Here is a 27,469-nt window from a genome sequence, read left to right as displayed (position 1 = left end):
CTTACATAGTTGATGCAGTACCATTGACATTAAGGATGTGTTTTGGTCAGTATGTATCTCTCTAGGGATTCCCACTCTGGAGCACTACAGTACCAGTTCTTTAGCAATAGCTATAGCAGTAGCATAATGTTTCACTCCCAAAACTCTAACCTATGCTAGTAAACTTCATCACCTTTCTTGCACTCTTGCACTCTTTTCATATACTCCTACTCCCTCTCTCATATACTTTCACTCTTTTTCCAGCCTGTCATTACATAGTTACAACATAGATGTGTACTACTGTACCTGCCTGTCTTCCTGCACCTTTCACTAATCACCTACACTACAGCTCTACTCATCTCAAATAATCCTCCACTTCTGCTATACCTCTACTCTCATTCTGTTTTAGTTAAGATTGATAGTTCATTTTTTTCAGCTACATTTAACACACATCCATACTTATTTATAAATAATGTATATACTGTGACAATGCTCTGTTTCTTCTGTTAGTGTGCTTGGTGTAACCATATTGTAACTCAGTGTTGAGGATTAATTTCACATATCTGCTATTTTAAGTTACTGTACTTTATTGCACTAGCAGCCCAGTTCATGCCTGAAGAATGTCTTTGGACCAGAAAAGCAACCCATTTAACAAATGTATAAATAAATTAGCTGTGTGCAACAATGCAACTTCTTGTAATTGAGTAGTATAGTCCATTATTGCTAGTATGCAGTGATGGCCAGTGACAGATTTTACTTGTGGCCTCGCATTGTCCACAGCAGTATGTTTAAATGGCATTACTGTGATAGGCATTGGAATCGAGAAACTTTTATACCTTGGGTGAAATGCAGTTTTCTGGCATACTGAGCAAGACGTATAGCTGTTTTCTGTATCTTTCATTATGAGTAGGCAATAAAATCTGGCTTAATACTGTTACCTTAGTTTTGTCTATTTACAGGTTACTTAACACATGACATTGGCTATCTTCGTTACTAGTGTCCTAAAAGTTTTGTCACTAGTAACTGTTGCAGAATTCCTAGAATTTCTTTATTTGCTGTATATAAGAGGTAATCTTGTAGCTCAAAAGAAAGATGAGAAATAAGGAGAACCCCTTGATCACTATCTTTCCCTTTAACATGTGATCTGATGTTGTCCTCTTCATTCTTCCTTGCCAGTGGGTTCAGATCTGATCCTCAGATCTGACTCACCCACATATAATAGACTTCGGATCCACCTCTCGAGCTCCTTCCTGCACCCATAATACTCTACTGCATACCCAGCACCTCATATCTTATTTGCCCCATTGTGGTTAGATGTAGGTTCTGCTGTCAAGCTCCAAGTAATTGTTTTTTTTAAATCAAAAACTTTTGTATAGTACTTCTGTTCAGTTTTTTCTCTTCCTGCTATAGCCTTTTACTTTTTTTTCCTCCCTCTTAACTTTGGCTGGTGTTAAGAGTTAGTGTTCTTCTTGTCCTGAATCTTTTCTTTTCTGCTTCAGTAGGTTCTGTCAAAAGCATTGTTGGTATATATTTTTTACCTTTTAGGTAGCTGTAACATAGCATAGCTGGTATTTATTTCTGTATTTCTTTGTGTATTGTTAGCTTGTGTGACTTTCTCTTTTGTTAGCCTTCTCTGTTATGTCTGAGAAACTGACAGGGTTCAAGAAATGTACTTCTTGTGGGCATATGATCCCCAGTTCGGATGCCCACAAGAAGTGTGTTTATTGTTTAGGACCTGACCACCTCAGTACAGCCTGTTTGATATGCTCTACCTTCAATCCCAGAGCCTTAGCCAACAGGCACAATAAATTAATACTTAGAGGTCTTTTGCCTGCTTCTTCTGGGGCTCAAACCCCCACCAAACCAGCAAAATCTGTTTCTTTGGATACCAAAAAGAGGTCTCCACTGAAGTTCATAGGTTCATAGGTAGGTACTAGGCTATCTGCCCTAGGGCATTTATAAGCATAGCCAGAATTTGTTGGCTTTCGCCTCCCTTATTGACTAGATTCCTGAGCCTCTGTCCAGCAGGGCCATAGAAGTGATCCCAGGAGCAAATTTACGATTACCCATCCACTCGTCAAAGATTTCTCTTGAAGAGGGTCAGTGAGGGGCTCTGCCTAACATGGACTGGGATTCTATTCCATAACGCGGGAAACCTTTGGGATATGAATCTATCCCTCCAGCATGTCCTATTTATTGTTGTGTTAAGGTTTAAATCCCTGGAGCGTGTAGCTCTAGTGGATTTGGTTTTCTTGAGGTGGAGCATGTCGAACAATTCCGGGTTGGACATGGCCTTGTATGTCAGGCAGAGATCACCTCTGAGTAGGCGGTAATCGACTGAGTAGAGCTGGAGTTTCTTTAGTCGAGTTGCATAGGACAACTGTTTGAGGCACACAAACCTCTTGGTGAGGTATTTTTGAGGTCTCTCCAGCTGTTGCAGGTGTCTGGCAAGGTACATCCCAAATGGGGCATTGTACTCTAATCATGGGCCTGATAAGTGATGAGTAGAGAGGCACAATCACCTCTCTTGATCTAGATGTGAACCCTTTTGTGATTAGGTGGGCTATATAGAAGGTCTTTCTAACCACTTTGACAATGTGATTGTCAAAGGAGAGGTTACTATCTACTTGGGTCTCCAGATCCCTGATTACTTTTTCCATAATTAGTGGATTTCCTCCTATATGGTAGTTTGTGGGTTCTTTGTTTTTCCCAAAGGGGATGACTATACATTTTTTTGCATTTAGCTTGAGGCCATGGTTCTGACACCAGGTATCAGTCTCTGTAAGGCCTTTCTAGAGGATGCTTGTGTCAGCTGGAGAGTCGATTATGGCTCCCAGTTTGCAGTCATCTGCGTACTTGGTCAGCCACAGTCCTCCCGTGTTTGCCTGTATCTCAAAGAAGTATATACCGAACAAGAGTGGTCCCAGGACTGATCCCTGTGGGATGCCATTTGTGACTGGTTTCGAGTCGGACATGGCACCCGCAACTCTGACCATGAGTTCTATCCCTGAGCCAGTTTGCGACCCATCTTGTGATGTATGGGTTGATTTTTAAGCTGGTAAGCGTATTTATGATACCTGAGTGGAGTATTGTGTCGAAGGCCTTAGCGAGGTCTAGGTAGGCTGTGTGGACTACCTTTCCCTCATCTAAGGCTTTGGTAACCGTTTCGAAGAAATCAGCTAGGTTTAAGAGGCAAGATCTGCCCTTAACAAAGGCGAATTGGGTGGGGTCCAATGTTTGGAGGTTCCCAATGTCTTTGTTAATGAGATCCATGATGATGCGCTCCATAGCCTTGCAGACCAGGCTAGTCAGGCTTATAGGGCGATAGTTCCCGGGATCCGTTGTGGCGCCACATTTGTGGAGCGGGATCACTGTTGCTGTATGCCATTCTTTGGGTACATAACCTGTGATAAGGCTGAGATGGAACAGTGAATTCATGTGAGGGTATAGTTTGTTTTGGAGCTCGTGTAAGACGCAGCCCGGGATACCATCTGGTCCCAGTAATGCTGTGTTTTTTACTTTGGAGAGGGCTGCTTCCACCTGTGTGTCTGTGATGTCTGGGGGACTGCATTCTTCTGGGATAGACACGGGCCCTTTTGGGGGGAAGGGGGGGTGAAGTTTGCACTGAACCAGTCCGCCAGGATGTTGGCAATGTCTGTGGGTTCAGAATATTTTGTGCCATTATGCACCAGCTCAGGGCAGATCTGAGAGCTGCCACCCAGATTTTTGACATAGCTAAAGAATGCCTTGTGATTATCTTTAGAGTCTTTGGTGATTTTTCTTTCGAAGCTGGCCTTTGATGATTTTATGAGGGATTGAAGTTTCTTACTAGTAATGATCAAGGATGCCTTCCCTTTATGGGATTTTGCCTTGTCACTTAATAGCTTCCTCCTTCTGTTGTATAGCTTGTTTATGGCTGGGGTCCACCAGACTGGCCTCCTGTTCTTGGAGGAGTGAGTCTTTGTTTTACTTGGGATGGCACAATCCATGCATTCCTGTAGGTGCTCATAGAGTGCATTTGTAAAGGATTCTGCGGTTTGGGTACCATTTTCCATTAGCCGGGGGCTTTAAAACTTTCCACCTCGGTCTTGAGAAGTGTGAAGTTTGCTTTTGAGAAAATTTTCACAGTGGTTTCCTTTGCTGGGGGTGGTGTTGGGATGTGGATGTCTATTGTGATAAGTTTATGGTCTGATCTTACCAATGAGGGATTTACCTCTGGTGTGGAACATTGAGCCCCCATGTTGGTGATGACCAAGTCCAATATGTTGTCCCCTCTTGTGGGAGTGATGACCAATTGTTCCATGGCATTTGAGTTTATAAACTCCAGGAACCATTGGGCAAAAGAGTTGGGACTTGAGTAGTTTTCCCAGTCAATGTTTGGGTAGTTGAAATCCCCCAATATCATTGTTTGGTGAGACCTTCATATTCTCCAGTGTTCTCAGGAATGCCGGGTGGGGTTACTGAGACAAGGTGGGTGATCTGTATCAGGCTATAAACTGAAAAGCAGTTTTGCCTACTGTTAGCTGCACGTGGATGGTTTCTGCTGCCTCGTGCAATGCCACTAACCTGAAGGTGTGGGTATCCTTGATGAAAATGGATACTCCCCTGCCCTTAGTAGTCCGGTCCGAGTTCTGGGGCCAAAAAGAATGGTATGAGTTGATTCCTGGTAGTGCTGAGGTGCTCTCTGGAGCCTTGAATCAGGTTTCTGTTACTGCACAGATATCAATTTTCTTCATACTGAGGAGTGCCTCGAGTGCATGCATCTTGAGGTTTAGACTTCTGGCGTTGAGTAGCATTACCCTTAGTTTTTTGTTTCTGGTATTGTCTGTGGAGGTGGGTTTGTCTTTTGGGCTTTGCCTAAAGAAGGCACTATGGGGGTGACAAGAGCCTTAGCCACTATTCGAAAGCCCAAAGGTGACAGGTGCAAGCCGTCCCTGGCGAAGCAACATGGCTTGTCTAGCATGTCATCCCAGGCTGACAGACACTGGATCCCCTTTGAATGACACCAATAGCTTAGCCAATTGTTAAAATTTATAATTTTGTCTTTATACTGTGACATCATTCTTGGTGAAGGCAATATGCTACTCAGGGTCAGGGTCATACCGGCCTGGGCTACTTGATCAGAGAGCTCCTCCGTGTCTCTTTTCATGTAGTCCAGGGAGGTGCGTCTCAGGTCATTCACACCAACACGGACAATGACAGAGTCATATTTGTACCTGCTGTGGAATGACCTGAGTGCCTGCGTTATGTGGTGGATCCTGCCTCCCAACAGGCAGATTACAGTGACCTTCTCCTTGTTCAGTCTGGTGAGTGGGACGTCAGTGTGCCTGACTATAGAGTCTCCAATTACTAGTGTATTAGGTGTGTTATTTAGCCTTAGGGGCTGCGACTGTGTGGCACACTGACTTTGTGAAGTATGTGATACATGTAAGTTGTTGTGGGGTGGCAGTTGCTTGGGTGTCTGCTTTGGAGGTCTCTGCTGCTTTGGCAGATTTTTATTTAGAGCCTCCGAGTATGTTTTTGTGATTTTATGTGTCTTGTTTGCTGGTGCATTTGATCTATGTGAGACTGGTTTTGTGGTGTGAGTGGTTTCCTTCTCCTATTGACTGAGTGTGCCAATCTTGGATTGAGAGAGCTCGGCCTCTAATTTGGCTGTATAGTTGCATCTCTCACAAATATATGAGTTTATTGGAAGAAGGAGAGGGTTGTCTGTGTACATAAGGCAATTGTAACATTGCCTCAAGATTCCCAGATTCACCAGCTGGACTGGAGAGTATACCTGAAACTGCGCTTTGGACATGCCTGGATAGTTTAAGGAACTGGTTTATTGACTGAATGGAATGGACAAATAGGGAACCTTGTACTTCTGGATAGTATCAGGGGGTGTAGTGCTAAAATTTGTTTGTGCTTACTGAGAAATTTGAGCAAGTGCTGGGTGGTAGAATGAAGGTTGAGTGCTTACTTTGAGAGTTTGACTAGTTCTAAGGGAATAATTGAAGAGCAGACTTTGTGGAGCCGGGAATAGTTTAAAACTGCTTAAATGGCGCTGTGCTACGTTGTGCGATGTTGCGCGATGCGCAAAATCGCTCAAAACCGAGCTAAAGCGGGTTTTAAAGCAGGGGACTTGAAAGAGCTAGGAATTAGCCCAAAACGGCCAATAAACAACTAGTTTCTGGGCTGAGACCACTCCTCCAGGGACAGATAGGCTGCTCAAAGCTCCGCACTCTCACTGGTGAACAGAGAAGCTTCCTCCTATCCAAGTAAGGATATGGGCAACACAGGAACTTGTACTAAAGCCCAGAATTCAGCAAAACCTGAACTCAGGACTATTCTAGCTCAGATAAGGTGGGAAACAAGGATATATATATATATATATATTTTTTTTTGAAACAGTAACAGATATCAACAGGAAAACACAGTAAATGCTTTGCACAGGCTAGCGCACTTGAGTGGGCAGCCGAAAACAGTTAAATTAAACAACAAAAACAACTTCTAAAGTGCAGGTAAGCAAAAATGCAATAACAAGCTTTTTAAAGTAGTTAAGCAGTTACAGACTTGCTTTTCGGCGAGAATAAGCAGTCGCTAATTTACAGGCAGTAAAAGAATACTTTATCTGGTAGCAGTCACTCTTTTTTATCACTCTGCTGCTAGCACCACTCTGCAGGACCACGAGGAGCTTTGCTGAGTCGGAAACAAAGGCAAAACCGCGCTAAAGCAGGTTTTAAAGCAGGGGACTTGAAAGAGCTAGGAATTAGCCCAAAACGGCCAATAAACAACTAGATTCTGGGCTGAGACCACTCCTCCAGTGACAGATAGGCTGCTCAAAGCTCCCTACTCTCACTGGTGAACAGAGAAGCTTCCTCCTATCCAAGTAAGGATATGGGCAACACAGGAACTTGTACTAAAGCCCAGAATTCAGCAAAACCTGAAGTCAGGACTATTCTAGCTCAGAAAAGGTGGGAAACAAGGATATATATATATATATATATATATATATATATATATATATATATATATATATATATATATATATTTGAAACAGTAACAGATATCAACAGGAAAACACAGTAAATGCTTTGCACAGGCTAGTGCACTTGAGTGGGCAGCCTAAAACAGTTAAATTAAACAACAAAAACAACTTCTAAAGTGCAGGTAAGCAAAAATGCAATAAGAAGCTTTTTAAAGTACTAGAGCAGTTGCAGACTTGCTTTTCGGCGAGAATAAGCAGTCGCTAATTTCATAGGCAGTAAAATAATACTTTATCTGGTAGCAGTCACTCTTTTTCATCACTCTGCTGCTAGCACCACTCTGCAGGACCACGGGGAGCTTTGCTGAGTCGGAAACAAGCGCAAAACCGCGCTAAAGCGGGTTTTAAAGCAGGGGACTTGAAAGAGCTAGGAATTAGCCCAAAATGGCCAATAAACAACTAGTTTCTGAGCTGAGACCACTCCTCCAGGGACAGATAGGCTGCTTAAAGCTTCCCACTCTCACTGGTGAACAAAGAAGCTTCCTCCTATCCAAGTAAGGATATGGGCAACACAGGAACTTGTACTAAAGCCCAGAATTCAGCAAAACCTGAACTCAGGACTATTCTAGCTCAGAAAAGGCGGGAAACAAATATTTTTTTTTTTTTGAAACAGTAGCAGATATCAACAGGAAAACACAGTAAATGCTTTGCACAGGCTAGCACACTTGAGTGGGCAGCCTAAAACAGTTAAATTAAACAACAAAAATAACTTCTAAAGTGCAGGTAAGCAAAATGCAATAACAAGCTTTTTAAAGTAGTAGAGCAGTTACAGACTCGCTTTTTGGTGAAAATAAGCAGTCGCTAATTTACAGGCAGTAAAAGAATACTTTATCTGGTAGCAGTCACTCTTTTTCGTCACTTTGCTGCTAGCACCACTCTGCAGGACCACGAGGAGCTTTGCTGAGTCGGAAACAAAGGCAAAACCATGCTAAAGCGGGTTTTAAAGCAGGGGACTTGAAAGAGCTAGGAATTAGCCCAATACGGCCAATAAACAACTAGTTTCTGGGCTGAGACCACTCCTCCAGGGACAGATAGGCTGCTCAAAGCTCCCCACTCTCACTGGTGAACAGAGAAGCTTCCTCCTATCCAAGTAAGGATATGGGCAACATAGGAACTTGTACTAAAGCCCAGAATTCAGCAAAACCTGAACTCAGGACTATTGTAGCTCCAAAAAGGCGGGAAACAAGTATATATATATATATATATATATATATATATATATATATATATTTTTTTTTTTTTTTTTTTTGAAACAGTAACAGATATCAACAGGAAAACACAGTAAATACTTTGCACCAGCTAGCGCACTTGAGTGGGCAGCCTAAAACAGTGAAATTAAACAACAAAAACAACTTCTAAAGTGCAGGTAAACAAAAATGCAATAACAAGCTTTTTAAAGTAGTAGAGCAGTTACAGACTCACTTTTCGGCGAGAATAAGTAGTCGGTAATTTACAGGCAGTGAAAGAATACTTTATCTGGTAGCAGTCACTCTTTTTTGTCACTCTGCTGCTAGCACCACTCTGCAGGACCACGAGGAGCTTTGCTGAGTCTTCATCTGAGCCAGTGGAGAAGATCTGAAAAATCTTAGATTCTAATGTTTTGGATCCTAAATCTGGGAGACGTCCTTTGGATCCTAGATGCTTTCTGAATCCTACAGTTTCAGCTCTGATAGTGCTTTCTCCACTTTGTTCTACCTCCTCGTCGGATCCCAAGACCTCAGATCCAAGTTCTATCTCTGCCCGTAGAAGCCATACTCCAGAGTATACCATTAAGCTGGTATCTCCTTCATTACCAGACCAAATTTTCCAGACTCTGAAGAAACACTGCAGACCCACATCTACAGCATCATCCAGGTCTTCTAGGAGTTAGTCAGAGGTGGATGTGGATCAGATGATATGGAAGTTTCAGAGGGCTGAGATCCAGATGGTGGTCCTGCCAGCTTTGTCCCCTCCCGGATCTGTGAGTGCACGTAAGTCCATTCTCTCTCCTTTTTCAATCTGACCAATGATTTTGGAGTCCCAGGGTATGATATATCCAAGAGGTTCAACGTCGGATCCAAGGAAGGTACCTTCCTCAATTCAGACTGTGTCCCTGATCATTTCTGCTCCGATAAATTGTTATCAGAGCAGGTCTCTGATCTGAGAAGACAGTGCTGGGTCTGAGGGGTTGGGTTTGGATCCAATTTTGTCAGATCCATCCATTCCTCTCAGAGTCTTGGCCCTGGACAGCTCAGATCCGATTCTTCCCTTAAGCCTCAGATCTGGGGGTGGCCCCGACTGACCTTCCTCGAAGGCTTTGGATCCAAGGAGGGGGGAGGTTTCCCATGGTCCTTCAGCCTTCAAGGTGGTGGAAAGGGCTTTATGTCTTCACAGGGAACTGTTTTCTTTTGTCTCAGCTCCTACCCATCTCCCATTTTTGATTCCGCCAATCATACCTATCCCACAGGGACAGCCAGTTCCAGGAAATCTCCAGACAGTTCCTCTAGAGTAATTTCCCTCCTTTCCTGATACCTCTCCCAAACACCCCACTGAGGAGGTTCCTCAGAAGAGTACATATAAGAGGAGACACGTAGACTTGTGCATGGAGTCTCTCACAGAAGACACTGATTTTGATGAGGGACAGGGATTCCCCAGATCACCACCTGATGACCTCTTCTTGGAGCTATCCTTGAGACCCTCAAACAGAAGGATGGCTGGTCTGCCCAGACTCCTTCTCTTGAAGAATCAGTATTTCTGGAGGCTTTCAGTTCTGGACCATCTACATCTTGGGTGACACACCCCCGGCAGATGAACTAATTGACTTGGTCTCTCACTGGGCTTTGAAGGATCTGGACACTGTTGAACCTATTTCCAGGCACCTGGACAAATATTTGGCCCCTGCTGTTCATAAACCCCACTGGACCAAGGGAGTCACTGTTTGTATTATGATGGTGGCAGCAGCCACCAAGAAAGAGCAAGCTGACCAGAGCTCTTTTGTCCGTCTGCTGACAGGGAGTCCAGAGCAATGTACAGATCTGGAAAGTGAGTGTTCTCCTCAGCTACTTTCATGCTGAGGTCTCTAAACTACTTGGCACATTTCATTCAGCTACAGAGAGATTTGACCAAGGAGTTATCGAATACTCTCTTGGAGTCCATGTCTGCTAAGGATTTCAAGAAGACTTCCTCTCAACTGGCCACTCTCCTGTCCATTTCAAATGCATCAGTGAGGCTGATCTCCCTTACAGTGGGAAGTACCTCATGAACAGCCGGTTCAGGTATAGCCATAAGATGTGCCTGGATGTGGCTATGCAATTTTGCAGAGCCCTTCAAGATGTCCTTTGTCAGTACCCCCTTTGATGGCACTTCCGTGTTCTGGCCATCAGTTAAAGACATGCTTACCTGCAGAGAATAAGAGAGAAAGACTCTGTCTGTGTTAGGAATCAAGTTTTCTGCCCCTCAATGGGTCTTCTCTAGAAACCAGAGAGGTAGTAAGATGATGTGGTTCTAAAAATCTCAGGGACCTTTCCAGGATTCATGTGGGGATAATTCTTCCAGAGGCAGAGGAGGAAATTTCAATGGTAGATGTCACCCTAGAGGCAGAGGGGGCCCACAGAACTAGGGCTTTAGAGATTCCTTTTCCAATAAGCCCTATCAGCACTTCTGAAGCTCTGCCTGACTGTCCAACTCTGGAGGCAGTTGGGGTCATTTTTCTTTGCACCTAAACCCCTGGACAGATATCACAGAAGATTCATGGATGCTAAGAATCATATCCAGTGGTTACTACTTACTATTTTCCCTTTCTCCTCCTATTCAAAAGAGGAAACTTGTCAATGTTCCACCTAGTCAGAGGAAGGATGCAGCACAAGAAATTCAAAAACTGCTACAAAAAAAGAGTTATGCAAGAGGTCCCATCCGACCAGATAGGATTCAGAACTTACACTTCTTTTTAGTGCCAAAGAAAGCAGGGGACCAAAGACCCATTTTGGATCTAAGCAAGATGAACCAGTATGTAAATAAGATGAAGTTCCATATGGTCATGGTTTATGTCCATCTCACCTCTTCTGTGCAAGGATGATTGGATATGTTCTATAGATGTCCAGGATGCGTACCATTATATAAAAATAGACAGGTGATCCAGGAGACCTCTGTGCTTTTGGCTGGGAACCAGCCATTCCCAATTCAGAGCGCTGCCCTTTGGACTCACCACAGCCCCAGGGTGTTTTCCAAATGCATGGCAGTCATTGCAGCTCATTTGAGACTCAAGGGATTCCAGGTGTTTCCATATCTTGATGACTGGCATCTCATCATCCCATCCAAGTATCAACTTTTACAAGCCATATACTACTTGCTCCAGGTTTCCAACACTTAGGCATCTTAATAAACCATGTCAAGTCAAACCTAGTCCCAGTTCAGACCCTGGATTTCATAGGGACTCTTTTGAATAGTACAGTTCAGGTGGCTTCCTTATCTTCCCATTGTATCATATCTTTGAGACATCAGGTTTGGTCTATACTCTTGCACACGTCTCCTCCGGCAAGATTAGCGCTAAGAGCTCTGGGGGTTTATGTCAGCTGCCATACTTCTCATCCCTCTAGCATGATTCTTTATGCATATTCTTCAATGGACCTTAGCAGTACAGTGGTCCATGCTTTATTAGCCCCTATCCTTTCCTAGAAGACTCACTCCAGTCTGCAAACATCAAGTTCATTGGTGGATTTGGTCTGATGACCTGTTTCTGGGCATACTGTTTGCCCTTCCATCCCCAGTTTCCAAAATGACCTTGGATGCTTCCCAACTGTGGTGGGGGTGGGGGCATTTCTTGGGAAAGATGATCCAAGGCATGTAGTCCCCCCTGGAGACCAAGTTGCATATCAGCATCCTAGAGATGAAAGCAATCCTTCTACTGCTGCAAGCATTTCAAGATGTTCTCCCTTTGGGGACTATTGCAGTTCAAACAGACAACATGTCGGTAGTCTGGTACATTAACAAGCAAGGAGGAACCCGATCTTATCCACTATGCAGGGAGGCCATGAGGGTTTGGGAATGGGCAATCACTTCACATCTCTGTCTCATTTCAACGCACATCCCAGGGAAAACCACGCACTAACATACAGGCTCAGCAGATCCATTTGGATGCCTCACGAGAGGTTTCTCAATCAATCAGTAGAGAATATGATCTTCAGCCGCAGGGGCCAGCCTTGCTGCAACCTGTTTGCCTCATCCCACAACAACAAGTGCAACAAGTACCTAACTCTGATCCCCCTGATGGCGGAGTAATCGAGAGATGCTCTGATTCACAATTGGCCCCTGGGTCTCCTGCATGCCAACCCTCCTCTTCCTCTGATTCCATAGGTCTTACAGAAAGCATACAGAAAGCATGCAGACTGAACAGCTCAATCATGCCTATTGCCCCCTTCTTGCCTTGGCAGGTACGGTTCCCCTTCCTACAGTCTCACTTGCAATATCCTCCATGGATAGTGGAACCAACCCAGGATCTCCTGTCTCACCCATCGAGAATTCATCACCCCAATCTCCAAGTCCTCAAGCTAACCACATGGTTTCTCCACTTCCAGTTCACAATATTATCTTGGCCTCCCAGAAAGCTTATGCCAAGAAAGTCTAGAGAAGCAAATGGAAATAATTTTCTATTTGGGCCTCTAACCAGAATATCAGCCCTTTTTCAGCACCAACTTCAGCTATTTTTTTTCTTTTTCTAACAACTCTTTTTAAAGAAGGAGCTTGTTTTTCTACAATTAAACTTCAGTAGGCAGCAATTTCACATTTCCATTCTGGAAACATATCCTTTTCTCTGGCTTCATCAGAATTGTGTAGGGCCTTCATGAAAGGCATTTTTCTCCTTAGAACCCCAGTGAAGGACCCTTCTCCTTCTTGGGACCTTACTGTCATCCTTCAGGGTTTAACTCAAAAAACCTTTGAACTGGCAGTCAAATGTAACCTGAAGTACCTTTCTTGGAAAACAATCTTCTTAGCAGCTATTACTTCAGCAAAAAGAATTTCTGAGCTCCAGGCCTTATCAGTGAAGCCTGTTTATATTATTTTTGATAAAGACAGGGTGTCTCTGTGCAATAATCCTTCTTTCTTCTTAAGGTGGTATCTGAAATATCAACCAGTACATACAATTACCAGTCTTCTTTCCAAATATTGCAAATAAGGGGGAATACATGCTTCATCTCCTTGATATGCACAGTCAACTACATTTCTTATCTCCACAGAACAAAACAGTACATGAAGTCTGATCAACTCTGTATCTTTCTTCCCAAATCACTTGGGGCAGGCAATAGCTGAAGTTACCCTAGCTAAGTGGATTACTGATTGCATTTCAGTGATTTATTTTTAAAAAGGACTAAATTTTCCACAACCTCCTTGAGCTCATTCTACTCAGTCCATGACTACTTCATCTCCCTTTTGGTCAAGAACTGCCATTGATGACATTTGTGCTACAGCTACTTGGTCGTAGACTCGTACCTTTGTTACACATTATAAAATGGACATAATTTCTAGAAGCAGGGCATCTTTTGGTTTGACAGTGCTCTGGCTGCTTCTTCGATGAAGGGCTTCTGAAGGTTATGTAGCTGGGGACTCTGTCCATTTGGTGAGGAAGAATGAAAAGGACATCAGATTTATTAGTTATGTACTCACCATAACTTGGCATCTGTGTTGTCCATTTTCATTCTTCATCACCTTTCCTCCCATCCATCCCACATCCTTGTCACTCCTGGAAGTACCTGTTAGACAGTATTGGAACTATTCATTTCCAGGTTTGAGTCCTGACTTTATTCTGTCTATGTATATTGTTGTTATAAAATGGGAGATTAGGCAGCAAATGTGATCTGAGGTATTGGTTAGAGGGAGGAGCTCAAAAGCTGGATCCAAAGTCTATTGTATGCAGCCGAGTTGGATCAGAGGATCGAATCCAAACCCATTGGTGAGGAAGACTGAAAGTGGACAGCACAGATGCCAAGTTGTGGTGAGTACATAACTAATAATTAAGTTCTCTATTGTTGTTTAGTCATGTAGTCAAATGACCTAAAGGACTTTAACATGTAAGGCCCGTCTCTGAAGAACTGCATATATAACTCATATTCATTACTTCAGTAGTGCTGTCAATACATTGTATCCTTTGCTTCCTCTGCTTCTTCTACCTTTGATCTTCACCAGCATCAGTGTCTTCTTTAGTGGATTCTTTATTTGCGTTATGGTCCTAAAGTGTCTTGAGTTTTAATTTTACTATCAGCCTTCCACTGAACAGCATTAATGTCTTTAAGTATCTATTAGTTCCCAAAGTATCCAACACAAGAATTAAAAAGTATCTATTTGGTGCATAGCCTAGCAGTTTTTCCAGGTGCATGTTACAACTGGGGAAAAAACTAGCTTTGATTATACAGGCCTTTGTTAACAATGTGGTGCCTTTGCTCTTTAAAATCCTACTCAGATTTGGCATAGCCCCCCCCCCCCAAAAAAAAAAAAAAAGAATATTTTCATTTTATGGCTTCAGTCATTATCAGTACAGATCTTATTCATAGAATCATGGACTCATAGATGTTCCAAGGCAACTGACTATTATGACCATTCATACCTTTGCAGTACCCCATCTCAGGCTGTACTTCTTTTCTCCAGGAGGGCTTTACCAGTCAATCCCATCTGTTTTTGTTTTGTTTTTTTCCTTAGAACAGGTTTGATGCTAGCATGAGCATTCAGACCTGGTTCTACATCAGCTTGTAATCGTAAAATCCAATTTAGCTCACATATTTCTAACTTATTATTTATGTCCCCACCTCTCAAATTCTTATATATAATCTGGATGACCCTAAAGCCAAATTCATGGTCAGCCCTTTGGCCATGATATGCTTTGCCAAAGCATTAGTAGAAACTTTTCTATGTACTTCAGAGTGCTGCTCATATGATGTACAAAGGGGCTGAACATAAATTTATCTTTAGGGTCATCAAGATTATATATAAGAATTTGAGAGGTGGTGACATAAATAAGTTAGAAATGTGAGCTTAGTTGGATTTTACGGTTACAAGCCAACGTAGAACCAGGTTTGAATGCTCATGCTAGCATCAAACCTGTTCTAAGAGAAAAACAGAGGAGCTTACATTGACATAATATTTTACAAGTTTTTCAGCATTTTTAATATAATTTTTATATATATTTCTATATTTTAGTGATTTGTTTATGTAGTTATGAATATTTTTGATCTCATGAATCATGGTTCGATGTATTTATTCTTCATAATTATTTTAAGGTTTTAACATGCTGACTTGTAACACTGTTGCTTTAAATCAGACTTGGGCTTTGTCACATGACTGTATGAGGTTTATAAAATGGAGAGCTACTAGGATACTTTGAAGCACTGAGAAAGGGTTTTTGCTAACCTGAAAGCTTTGCTGCATTTTACTTTGTTGGAATAAAGTCTACTTTTGGGCTTTGCCATAGTCTGAGGTTTGTGTTTTTTTGTTATTTAAGTACTTCTTATCCACGGACTTGGTTTACTGCAGTGCTGGTCCTTTTTCAAAGTGTAAAGTAACCACTTGGGCACCACGGTGAACCTTGCCCTTGCTCCACTGTAGTGCAATCTCAGAGTTGGTATATTTAGTTGGGGGGTGGGGGGGGGGGGTGAAGCCAAGCCCCCCCCCACTTAGATTTTTTTTTGTTTTGCTGTTTGTTGTTTTGTCCTGGTGGTCGACTGGTTCTTTTCCTGGCATTCATTTTTGTTGTTCTGGGAGTTTGATATACTGAAGAGGATCCGTATGCGTATGTGTATACGTATAGCCTTCTCCTGTGTAGCCAGAAGTGAAGCAGTAAGCAAGTGTGTTTTTATATCATTTTATTTATTTTCCCCTACCACTGGCTGCCACCTCCCTGCAGACTAATGTTCAGGGCTAGAGTCCTATCAACCCCACCTTTCCCATGACTATGCTTTTCTAGGATGCACATGTACTGTTTTTACCATTTTATAATCATAGAGGATGTGAACTATTTGTCAGTTTTGTTTACTTCCAAAAAAACATGTTACCAAACTTAACATTTTTTCTGTTCTTTTTTTTTAGTAGTTTTTCCAAATCAGATGTTGTCCCAAAACATATTGTCAAGGCTTTACCTTTTATGATTGTTAGACAAGGGAGCAAACTGCTCTTACCAGGTTATCAATGCAGGATGTGCTTGAGTATTTTCAACATTAGTCAGAGTGTGAGATATTTACCATGCAATCATAAGGTAAGTAAAAATATGTAGGAAGTGGTAAGTAATGTAATAGATATTTCATTCTTAATCTTTTCTGACAGTGTGTAGACTGGTGAATTTATTCAAGACAAAATTCCAATTAACATTTTAATATTTCATACTGGCAATGAAAACTAAAGTACTGGCAGATGTCTGCCAGTTAGCAAATGACAAATTAGTGTTTTTGATCAGTTACTTATTTGCATAGTGGCTGTTAGAATATTTTTAAAAGCAGTTCTGCCTGAACAGACTAGAGTGGTAAACAGCTACTAGGATGATGACAGAAAGATGTTATATCTGATGTTGTTAATCTTCTTCCCATTCATCACTGATGGGGTTAGCTTCTGAGCCCTTGGAACTGAGTTGGCCTATTACCAAGCTCGCTCCAGCCAACAAAATTCTTGAGCTAAGATTCTACCCAGAATGCCCTTCTACTTGTTACCTCAGATCTCACTTGCCGCATAGCCGTAAAGCTGCGCTTCAGCCGAGCTCTCAACTAAGTGAAAGCTTTTTTGATATTTTGTGTGGAAATCTCATTTAAATTTCTTCTATTTGTGAGCGATAGTCCTTTTTGTGCTAAATTACAGTCAGATCTTGACATCTTTCCTCCCTTTACTACCTGTTGGTAAACTTTCAAGTACCATTGCTGGTATGGCCTTCTCTCCTTACCCTTGTGGTATTTCTTGAATATCATAGCTGGTATTCCTCTCTCCTTCTCCAGACTTGTTGACTTGTTAGTGGGTTCAATATAAGGTTGTTGATATATATATATATATATATATATATATATATATATATATATATATATATATATATATATATACTGCTGTGTGTGAATGTCCCTTTGACTCAGTAAAATAGACTTGTTTGTTGTTTCCGAAGTGTTAGACTGTTGTTTTCCCTTTTCAAGATGTCGGATAAGAAGGGTACATCGGGTTTCAAGCACTGTACTTTGTGTAATAGCAAGCTACCAAATAGTGACTCTCACGATGATTGTATATATTGTTTGAGAGTGTCCCATCTTTCTGTGCAACTTTCCTGTGGCATTTATCAAAGTTTCAGTCAACGCACTCTGAACGAGCACAAAAATAAATTAATTCTGAAAGAATTCTGAAAGGGTTATTTAAGTCTCCCTTTTCAGAGGCCATTTCTGTGATGGAGGTCTCAACCCCTCCTATGAAAGATGAAAAAAGATCCCATTCAGTACCCTCGTCACCCTCAGGTGATCAGGTAAGTTTTTGAAACCTAAATTTCAAAAGTTATCCTCGGAGCATAAATCTGCCTCATCGGCACCGTCCTTGTCCGCTCCTAGTACTTCAACAGTTATGATACTGGCGCCAGCTTCGGCTCCAATACTGCCTATGGCACTGACTATAGCCCTCACCACACCTACTAGGACTTCGGCACTTGTGGCCACTTCAGCACCGTGCACGCCTTCGATGCCTATCCCTGCTACAGTGTTGGAAGCTCCCATTTTGGCTCAGAGTGCCCATTCAGCACTGAGCTGTATGTCAGCAAAACTGGATTTGACTCCATTGATTCTGGTCACTAAACTTGAAACACCGGTGCCAGCAGATCTTACACCACAGACCCGATACTCTCCATCCATAGATCCATTCCTGGGGCAAGTGTATAGCCCATTCATCAATCGACCTGACTCACCGTCCGGAGTATCTACTAGATCCACCAGGAGCCTGTCAGAACTTGATGTGGTGCATCTTGTGGACCAGCTGCTGGCAGCCAGGGGGATGCCTACACCTTCAAAGGCCCACCCATCTCCAGGACTTAGGTTGGTTTTTCCACAAACTCCATCCTGTTCTCCTCCTTCGACCATTCCAGTTCCGAAGCCTTCTGCTCTGATGTCCTTCTCAGAACCCACCACTTCAGTGCCTTTAGTGTACCTCACTCAGGCTCCGGGTCAGACCCTTTGGCCCTTGGTTCCTGTGGAACCAGGCCTTCCTCAATCTCGGGATTGGGCGACGAGCTCCTCGGTTCAGGGCATGGTTCCGTGTGTTTCTTTGGTTCCATCCTCGGTGCCGATAGTTTCATCTGCACTGATCCTGCTTGAGGCTTCATCCATGGGAGCGGGTTCAGCAGAGCAGGGTGTGACCCCGGTCCCGAGATTGTCCTTCTCGGTTCCGGGCTCTCATCCCTCTTTGAGTGGACCTGCCTTCCGTGCGATGTAGTGGGCAATTGCTTCTGGAAGCATTCTGTCAACGTCGGAACCCCAATTTTCCTCCCCTGAGCTACAGCTGTTACAGGCCACCTCCCCAGGACACCGGGCAGGGAAGCCACAGGAACCCCCTGTTTAGGGTATCCATTCTTCAGAGTCCTCCTCAGAGGCCCTCACTGAGGAGCCTCCTCAGAGGCCCTCACTGAGGAGCCTCCTCAGAAGAGATCATGCAAGAGAAAGCACATAGACTCGCCCAAGGAGTCTCTAAAAGAAGACATGGATTATGATGATGGTGAAGGGTCCCCCATGGTCACCTCCTGATCATGTCTCCTTCTCAGACATCCTTGAAATGCTGAAGCAGAGAGGTGACTGGAAGCCCTCCAACCCTTCATCTGAGGAGTCCATGTTCCTGCAGGCTTTCCATACCTGGGCATCTACCTCTTGGATGACCCCACCTGCTGACAAGCTTGTCCAGCTCATAGTGCAACATGCATGGAAGAACACTGACTATTGAGGCAATTCCTTGGAAACCTGACAAAATTCTTTCTCCTCCTGAGGAGAACCCACACTGGTCCAGAGATTTACCAGTTGACGTTATGGTGGTGGTGGTGGCCACAAAAAAGGACCTGGCTGAAGAGAGTCCTGCCACACTGGTCCAGAGATTTACCAGTCGATGCTATGGTGGTGGCTGTGGTCACGAAAAAAGGACCTGGCTGAAGAGAGTCCTGCAGTCCACCCACCCAACAAGGAGTTCCGGGCTGTGAACAGACTTGGGAAGTGAGTCTTTGCATCAGCGACCTTTGCCATATGGTCCCTGAACTATTGGCACATTTTATGAGGCTCCAAAGAGACTTGATCTCCAAACTCTCTGGAACACACTCAGGACAGCTGTCTGATGAGGTACATGACAAAGTTACCTCGCAGCTCGCAACCCTGGAATCAATCTCCAACTCGTCCATGAGGTTGCTATTGCATGCAACTGAAGGGGCGGCTAGAGCTGTGGGTTTGGGCATAGTTATGAGGCGTCATGCCTGGATGCACATTTGTGACCTTGCAAATCCCTTCAAGTCTTCCTTTTTGAATGCTCATCGAAGCATCATCCCTTTTTGGCTCCAAGGTGAAGGACATGCTAGCCAGGTGCGAGCAAGAAGGCAAGACCATGTCTGCCATGGACCTATGGTTTTCCAACCCCCAATGATCCTTTTCCAGGAATGAGAGAAGTGGGAAAATGTGGCACAAAAAAGTTCAGGGTCCTTTCCATGCTACACGTGGTGATGATACACCCAGGGACAGAGGGAGTAACAATTCTGGAAGATGCCCATATAGGGGCAGAGGGGGTAACAATTACGGAAGATGCCCATATAGGGGCAGAGGGGATAACAATTCCGGAAGATGGCCATATAGGGGCAGAGGGGGCAACAATTCTGGAAGATGCCCATATAGGGGCAGAGGGGGTCCTCATAAACAAGGCTTCATGGACTCCTTCTCTGGGCACCCTTACCAGCGCTCCTGAAGAGCAGCCCGATTGCTTGCCTCTGGAAGCAGTCAGGGGTTATTTCTCGCTGCACCAAGCTGCCTGGCACTCTCTTACCACCAATCATTGGGTGCAGAGTGTAATTACCAGAGGTTACACCTTTCCCCACTTTTCTTACCCACTTCCAATAAAGCTTCCCGACATTCCACCCAGTCAGAGGGAAGAGGCAGCTTCAGAAATAAGAAAGCTGTGTCAAGAAAGAGTCATCCAACCAGTCCCACCAGACCAATGCTGATCCGGATTTTACTCACAATTCTTTTTAGTGCCAAAAAAGACAGGGGACCAGAGACCCATCCAGAATCTCAGCACCTTGAACAAGTCTGTCACCCAAACAAAATTCTGGATGGTCACAGTTCAGACCATTCTTCCTTTTCTAAGGAAAGGTGATTGGATGTGCTTGATAAATCTCTGGGATGCATGTTACCACATCAAAATGGACAAATGCTCCAGGAGTCTGCTTCGCTTCTGGCTAGGAGCCAATAATTACCAGTTTTGTGTCCTGCCGTTTGATCTCTCTACAGCCTCCAGAGTGTTCACGAAGTGCATGGCAGTAGTCACAGCTCACGTGAGACTGCAAGGATTCTGGGTGTTTCCATATTTGGACGATTGGCTCCTCACCGCCCCCACCAAGTGTCTTCTGGTAACAACCCTGCATTACACACTATCTCTGGCAAAAATTTTGGGGACAACAGTGCAATGGGAGAAGTCCCACCTTGCTCCTACACAGCAGATAGAATTAATTGGAGCAGTTTTTAACACCTGATCCTGTCTAGTGTCGCTCCCAGCTCACAGACACTAGAGATTAAGGCTTCAGCTCTGGGTGATACGCTGTCAAACCAAAGTCTCAGCAAGAGAGGTTCTTCAGGCCCTATGATCCATGGCAACTTTGATCCTGATAGTACCTCTTGCGAAACTGCACATGTATATTCTTCAGTGGCTTCTTCTTTCTCAGTGGTTCCCAAACCATCACCCCCTATGTTTCCAGATACACATAACCAACTCCTGTAAGCAGGATCTTCTTTGGTGGATGAGACCAGACACAGAACTTTGGAACCGTCCATTCCAACCTCCTCAGCCCAAGGCCATTGTAACCACGGATGCTTCCCTGATTGGGGGGAGGGGCATTTCCAGGGAAAGACAGTCCAAGGTGCATGGTCCACATTAGAGGCCAACCTGCATATTAGTGTTCTAGAACTGAGAGCAGTGCCATTAACGTTGCAGGCATTTCACCTGGTTCTTCCTTCTGGGACAATTGCAATTCAAGTCAGACAATATCTCAGTAGTCTGGTATATCAACAAGCAAAGAGGAACCAAGTCCTACCCCCTGTGTAGAGAGGCCATGAGAATTTGGCAGTGGGTGATAGCTTCCAACTGCTTTCTGATAGCAACGTATATCCGGGGGAAGCTCCAATGTAATTGAGGACAAGGAGATGCATCCTCTTGCCTCACGAGTGGTCCTTCAATTCCAAGGTGGCAGCAGAAATCTTCAGCCATTGGGGCCAGCCTTGCTGCAACTGTTTTGCCTCTCCATCATACAGCAAGTGCAGCAGCTATTTTGCCCTACTTCCCCCAGAGGGGGAATCCCGGAGGGATGCTCTGATTCACGATTGGCCCACGGGACTCCTTTATGCTTATCCCCCCATCCCACTGATTCCACAGTCCTTAAAGAAAGCTGTTTGGTTGAGATGCAAAGTGATCCTCATATCCCCCTTCTGGCCTTGACAAGTTTGGTTCCCCTTCCTTCACGCTCACCTAGTATACCTGCCGTGGATTCTGGACCCTCTTCCAGATCTAATTACTTACTCCCAAGGGTTGAGCCACCCAAATCTGTCCAGTCTCAAGCTGACAGCTTGGTTTCTCCACTGTCGTTAGTTGCCAGGCAAGCTAATCTAATCTCACCTCACCTATTTGGGACATCATTCTGGCCTCTCATAAACCATCCACCAGAAGGGTATATTAGGCAGGATAAATGGAAAAGGTTATCTACCTGGTCAAAGGATAACATGCTAGATCCCTACTCAGCTTCTGTGACTGCAGTTCTGAGATACCTGTGTAAGTTTTTTGATGATGGAGCCTCTGCCTCTACCATACAAGTACATCTGGCAGTGTTTTCAAACTTCCACAATGGGCTAGATGGTACTCCTCTCATTTCCTTACGTCTGTGTAAAGCCTTTCTCAAGGGAACCTCTCACATCAGGCCTCCAGTCAGACAGCCTTTAGAACCTTGGATCCTCATGTTAGCCCTTCGGTCTTTTACTCAACCCCCCCCCCCTTTTGAACCTGCAGCAAAGTGTGACCTAAAATTCTTATCCTGGAAGTCCTTGTTCTTAGTAGCCATTACGTCAATCAGACGGGTTTCGGAACTGCAGGCATTATGCATCAAAAGACCTTATCTGGTCTTCCACAAGGACAGAGTATCACTCTGGACGAATCCATCCTTTCTCCCCAAAGTTGTTTCTGATTTTTCCATTAACCAGTCCATTGACCTACCAGTATTCTTCCCAAATATTTCTAATAAAGGGGAGCACTGCCTACATTCCCTAAATGTACACAGACAACTGAGATTTCATTTAGACAGGACCAAATCTAAGCGTAGGTCTGACCAGTTTTCATTTATTTTTCTGGGCCTAGAATGGCTGATTCTGTCTCCAGGGTCATGTTATCAAAATGGCTAAGGGACTGCATAGCATACACTTCATTTACTCTCTCACAAAAGAACGTATGCCTCAGGTTAAAGCCCCTTCCACTAGATCCATGGCAACATCTGTAGTTTTCCATTCCAGGGCTTCTATGGATGACATTTGTGCAGCCGCCACTTGGGCTAAATCCCACACTTTCATCAGTCATTACAAATTGGATGTGGTCTCTAAAGGGAGAGCTGCCTTTGGCTCAATGGTGCTCAGGAACGTTCTTCCATAAGAGCTGCCCATGGACTTCAAGGTAGCTTGGGATTCTGTCCCCTCAGTGATGAATGGGAAGAAGATTAACAATATCAGATAAAGAAGTTATGTCTTACCATAACGTTCCATCTGTGTTGTTGATCTTCTTCCATTCATCACATCCCACCTTTCTTCCCCCACCAAAGGCTCCTGGAGGATGCTTTGGGTCTAAGTGGATTCTTAGGGTATTTGCGCAGAAGTGGCCTCTGCTTTACTTGTCTAACTTGAGCAAACTCGATCTGAGGTAAAAGGGAGAAGGGCATTCTGGGTAGAATCTTAGCTAGAGAGTTTTCTGGCTGGTGTGAGCTTGGTAATAGACCGACTCGGTTCCGAGGGCTCAGAACCAAACACCATCAGTGATGAATGGAAGAATCAGCAACACAGATGGAACGTTATGGTGAGACATAACTTCTTTTTTTCAATTTCTAAATAGTTGCTTTGCACATGTTTCTGTTTCAAACTCTTGCATTGAGATACTTAACAAAATGGATGCCTGCCTGACTGCTGCATGTTCTGTTAATTACACTTAGGCATTGACTGCAGTGCCCATTCCCCACTGTACAAAAGAGACAGAGCAGTATGCCCCTGCCCCATGATCTGTTTCTCATAACAAACTTTATGGATTCAGAATATTATGTTTTAAAATAAAGTCTTTTAACTACTTTCTGCTGCTCTGAAAATGACTTCTGTAGTCACTGTTTTCTGCTGATTCAAAAAGTTCAAGTAATCAGACTTTTTCTTTACTAAGGGCTATATGTCATCTTTTTTATGCTTTGATGAGGGATAATTCGTGAAGAAATACGGACAGTGGGATTCAGTAAACTCTGTGTAGGGAGTTTACATGTGTGCACGGTGACGTGCAATGAGAAGCAGCACTCATTGCATATTCATGTTACACACCACATTTAAACGTAAATAAACGAGGTGGAAGCGAACATGGATAACACTCCTCTTTAAATCAGAGCACTGAAGGTCCGCAGTTTTGCATAGAATGCCAGTCATCACCAGGCTTTACAGAGAGCTCCAAGTCTCGTAATGCAAGACATCTGGACAAAGGGAAACATAATTGGGGGACAGTGACCCAACAATAGGGACATATTTGTCCTATAGAAATGTAGTAGAATAACCAGGGGTTTGTGTTAAGATACATGTTCTGACGGATTTGAAGTCTGAAACTCAAATGTATGTAATTATTGAGTCACATCAGTCCTGAGATCATCCCAGTGATATGGCAGAAAACCACAAATTTGATAAGGCGCACATCTAGACATTGTGAAAATCTGGAGAGATGAGCGGTATGAATGTTAAGTATATTGTCCAAACACAGTCCAAGACAGTATATCTACAGTGCAGAGTATTGTGAAATCCCATTCCTGTCTTTCTGCACTGAAGTTGTGTAAATGATCTGTAATGGCAAGAGCATAAACAGACACACACCACCAGTTGTCTGCAGTGGGAATAAAACCCTTACCTAAGTATACAGACTGCAGACCTCTGTATTTAAGACAAGTTCCATAGCTCAAGTCTGACTTGGAGTGTCTCAGACAACACTTCATAGCTGATGACATCAGCAATGTCTATTGAGGAGAATATGGTAATAACAGTGTCCCACATGTTGGTGTACAAATGCTCTCTAATGTCAAGAGAGCACAAACACACAGGATACACACTTCTGCTGTTCAGGCTAGGCTAGACACACAGACACACATGCTCCCAGTTGACTGCAGTAAGAACAGAACCCCTACCTATCTAAGTACACAGACTACAGAACTCAGTGCTTTACCCAAGCGCCACAGCAAAACTCTAACTTTTACAAGACTGCAGGTCAACTTATAGTGGATGACATCAGCAGGGCATGCTGGAGAGAAGATGTTGGGAGGCCTGCATAGGTTCATAGCTTCATAGGAGGTTACTAGCCTAATAGTCCTAGGGTGTTTACAAGCATAGATATGTAAAAACACAAGTACCCTTATTGAGCATAGTTAGGTGGTCATTGATAGTCGAGATATTTTGTGATCAGCACCGACTGGCCCTGTCCATGAGGGACATAGGTGCCAGCCCAGAGGTGAATTTACTATCACCCATCCAGTTGTCAAAGTTGAGCTTGAATAAGGTCATTGAGGAGGACTGCCTCACATGTAGTGGAAGTCTATTACACAGGAGTGGCAATTGCTGGGAGATATATCTGTCTCCCAGCATGTTCTTTTTATGTCACAGGCTAGGTTGACATCCCTTGGAGCACATTATTCTTGTCTCATTTGATTTTCAGATGTTCAGCATTTCCAGTAGGGCAGGGTCTGAGACTGCTCTGTAGGCCAGGCACAGGCCACCTCTCAGCAGCCTGCATGACACCGAGTACAGTGACAGGACTTTTAGTCTTTCCATGTTTGTTATGTTTTGGAGGCCCTGGATTCTCTCAGTCACAAACCTCTGTGTTTTCTCCATTTGCTGCAAGTGTCTGGTGAGGTACAGACATAAGAAAGCATTGTACTCAATTAGTGGTCTGATAAGGGTAGAGTACAGCAGAGCTGTGGCCTCCATAGTCATGGATGTGATGGCCTTATTTATGAAGTGCACAATGTAGAATGTGTGTCTCACCACTATGGACACATAGTGATTGAAGCAAGATTGCTGTCAACATGTGTTCCCAAGTTTTGCAACACTGTGTTTGAGCTTAGAGTGGTGCTATGTATATCATAATTAGCAGTGGTACTTCATTGCTAAAGGTGGCAATGAGACATTTTTTACTTTAAGGTTCAATTTGTGAGTTTGGCACCAATCATTTGTCTGTGTCAGCCCCTTCTGTAATATGTTAACATAGGTGGGGGACTCTATATACTGCAGCCAGTTGACAGTCATCTGTAAACATGGTAATCCACAGGTCATCTACCTTTACGTGGACTTCAGAGAAATTTTCTAAACAGTTGAGGGCCCAGCATAGATCCTTATGGTATTCCACTGGTAAGTGGTCTAGTGGTGGAGATACAGTCCCCAACTTTGACAGTGTACTTTCTGTCAGTGAGCCAGTTAGCTATCCATCTAGTAATGTATGGGTTAATCCCCAGATGGGAGAGTTTCTCTATGATACCTGAATGGGGGATAGTGTCAAAGGCCTCGGGTAAATCAATATAGCGATATGTCATGTTATCCCTCATCCAGGTCTTTAGGGTCATTATCAAAGAAGTCCAGAGTGTTTAATAAGCAAGATCTACTCTTGACAAAACCAAAATGTGTTGGGTCAAGTGTGTTGATGGTCACCTATGTCCCTGTGGATAAGGTCTATGCTGATCCCTTCCCTAGCCTTGAAGATAGGGCTTTTTAGGCTTATGGGTGAATATTTCTAGTTCTGCATGTTACCAGATTGATGTGCTTTGCATATCACACAACATTTGATATTAATGTCTGTAGTGTAGATGATATATATGTGGGAAAAGTACTGAGACACCAGGGTTGCAGTGCTTGAGGGAGGCAACACATGGATGTATTGTAAATATGTGAAATATTGTTAGATAGGGCCTTCAGTTTGTTATGTTTCCACATGTAATGTCATGTCATAGACAGGAAATGGACAGTAAAGAGGAGTAATAGATAATAATATTTACTTTTCCATAGTGCTGCAAGCAGCGGGTTAGTGTGACAGTTGGCAAAGTGTTTGCACATGCAAGATACACATTTTCAATACTTTCCACATTTGCCTGTAGTTATGCAGTGCACAAACGTGAGCTGCATTGTGAAAAGTCTCAGAGTTAGTATTGAGTCTATGAAACACACCTGCTCCTTAACCGACTTTGTGGCAGCAGGTGTGAATGCATTGGCAGATTTCTTTTTGAGCCCAGATGATATTGGGCTAGAATCCAGGTGTATCTAATACTTTTAAAGACTTTTAAATAAACAATGGTAATACAGTGACAGGAATTCTTCATAGTACATGTTGCTGTGTTGGCATAGGACAGCAGGGTTAAGCGGTATTATGCAGAGATAACTGCAGCATTGTACTGCCGCTCACCATCACTGTGCATTGGTGCGCGATGCAAAACCCTGCACAAACATAGAGGCCAAAAAGTGAAGGGATCCATTGCCTTTTCTGCTACTTATGTGTGTTTTTTTGACCAGATTATAGGTGTTAAAATGGGGTAGATAGGAAAACAGTGAAATGGGGACCAAGCAGGGGGAAGAACAAAGGGAAAACAATACAGGAATGTACAGGAGGGAGGTTGGAAAGAACCACAGCTATCCACTTCTTTAACAGTGTAAACTGAAAATATGTGCAGAATATTAAGTGAATTTGGACGGTTACCTCCACAAGAAGGGGTGATAACAGCACAATCATGTTGTATAGCCATTTGGACCAAATCAAGTGTCAAGAATACACGTGGAAAATGGAGAGCTATGTTTGGGACTTTTTTTTTTGTAGGACAGCTACCCATTTTTTTAATTCAGTAAGAGAGGACGGCTGGGTAAGGAAGATAGGTATGTCTGGGTCAGGTAAGTTGGGTAGGTGAGGAAGCAAATGCAAACAGACAAGACAAGTGACAGAGACAGAGACATGATTGAGGCTGAGGGAGGGGACAGCACGGGCTCATGGACATCAAGC

At 43.6% G+C, this 27,469-nt stretch overlaps 1 protein-coding gene across 1 annotated transcript in view; it reads left to right on the top strand.

Annotated features, from left to right (window-relative positions):
• Window positions 1-27,469, top strand: part of ZSWIM2 (zinc finger SWIM-type containing 2) — a 1,244,853-nt gene that overhangs the window by 1,176,988 nt on the left and 40,396 nt on the right. The window contains exon 12 of the mRNA XM_044075126.1: window positions 16,075-16,223. Coding sequence (XP_043931061.1) covers window positions 16,075-16,223 — 149 coding nt within the window. The remainder of the gene's footprint in view (window positions 1-16,074; window positions 16,224-27,469) is intronic.

Source organism: Protopterus annectens, chromosome 6.part0 (genome assembly GCF_019279795.1).
Source record: "Protopterus annectens isolate FY-2018-M chromosome 6.part0, PAN1.0, whole genome shotgun sequence".
Classification (NCBI taxonomy): domain Eukaryota; kingdom Metazoa; phylum Chordata; order Ceratodontiformes; family Protopteridae; genus Protopterus; species Protopterus annectens.
The sequence above is the reverse complement of the archived record's forward strand: the minus strand, read 5'-3'. Positions and strand labels throughout refer to the sequence as shown.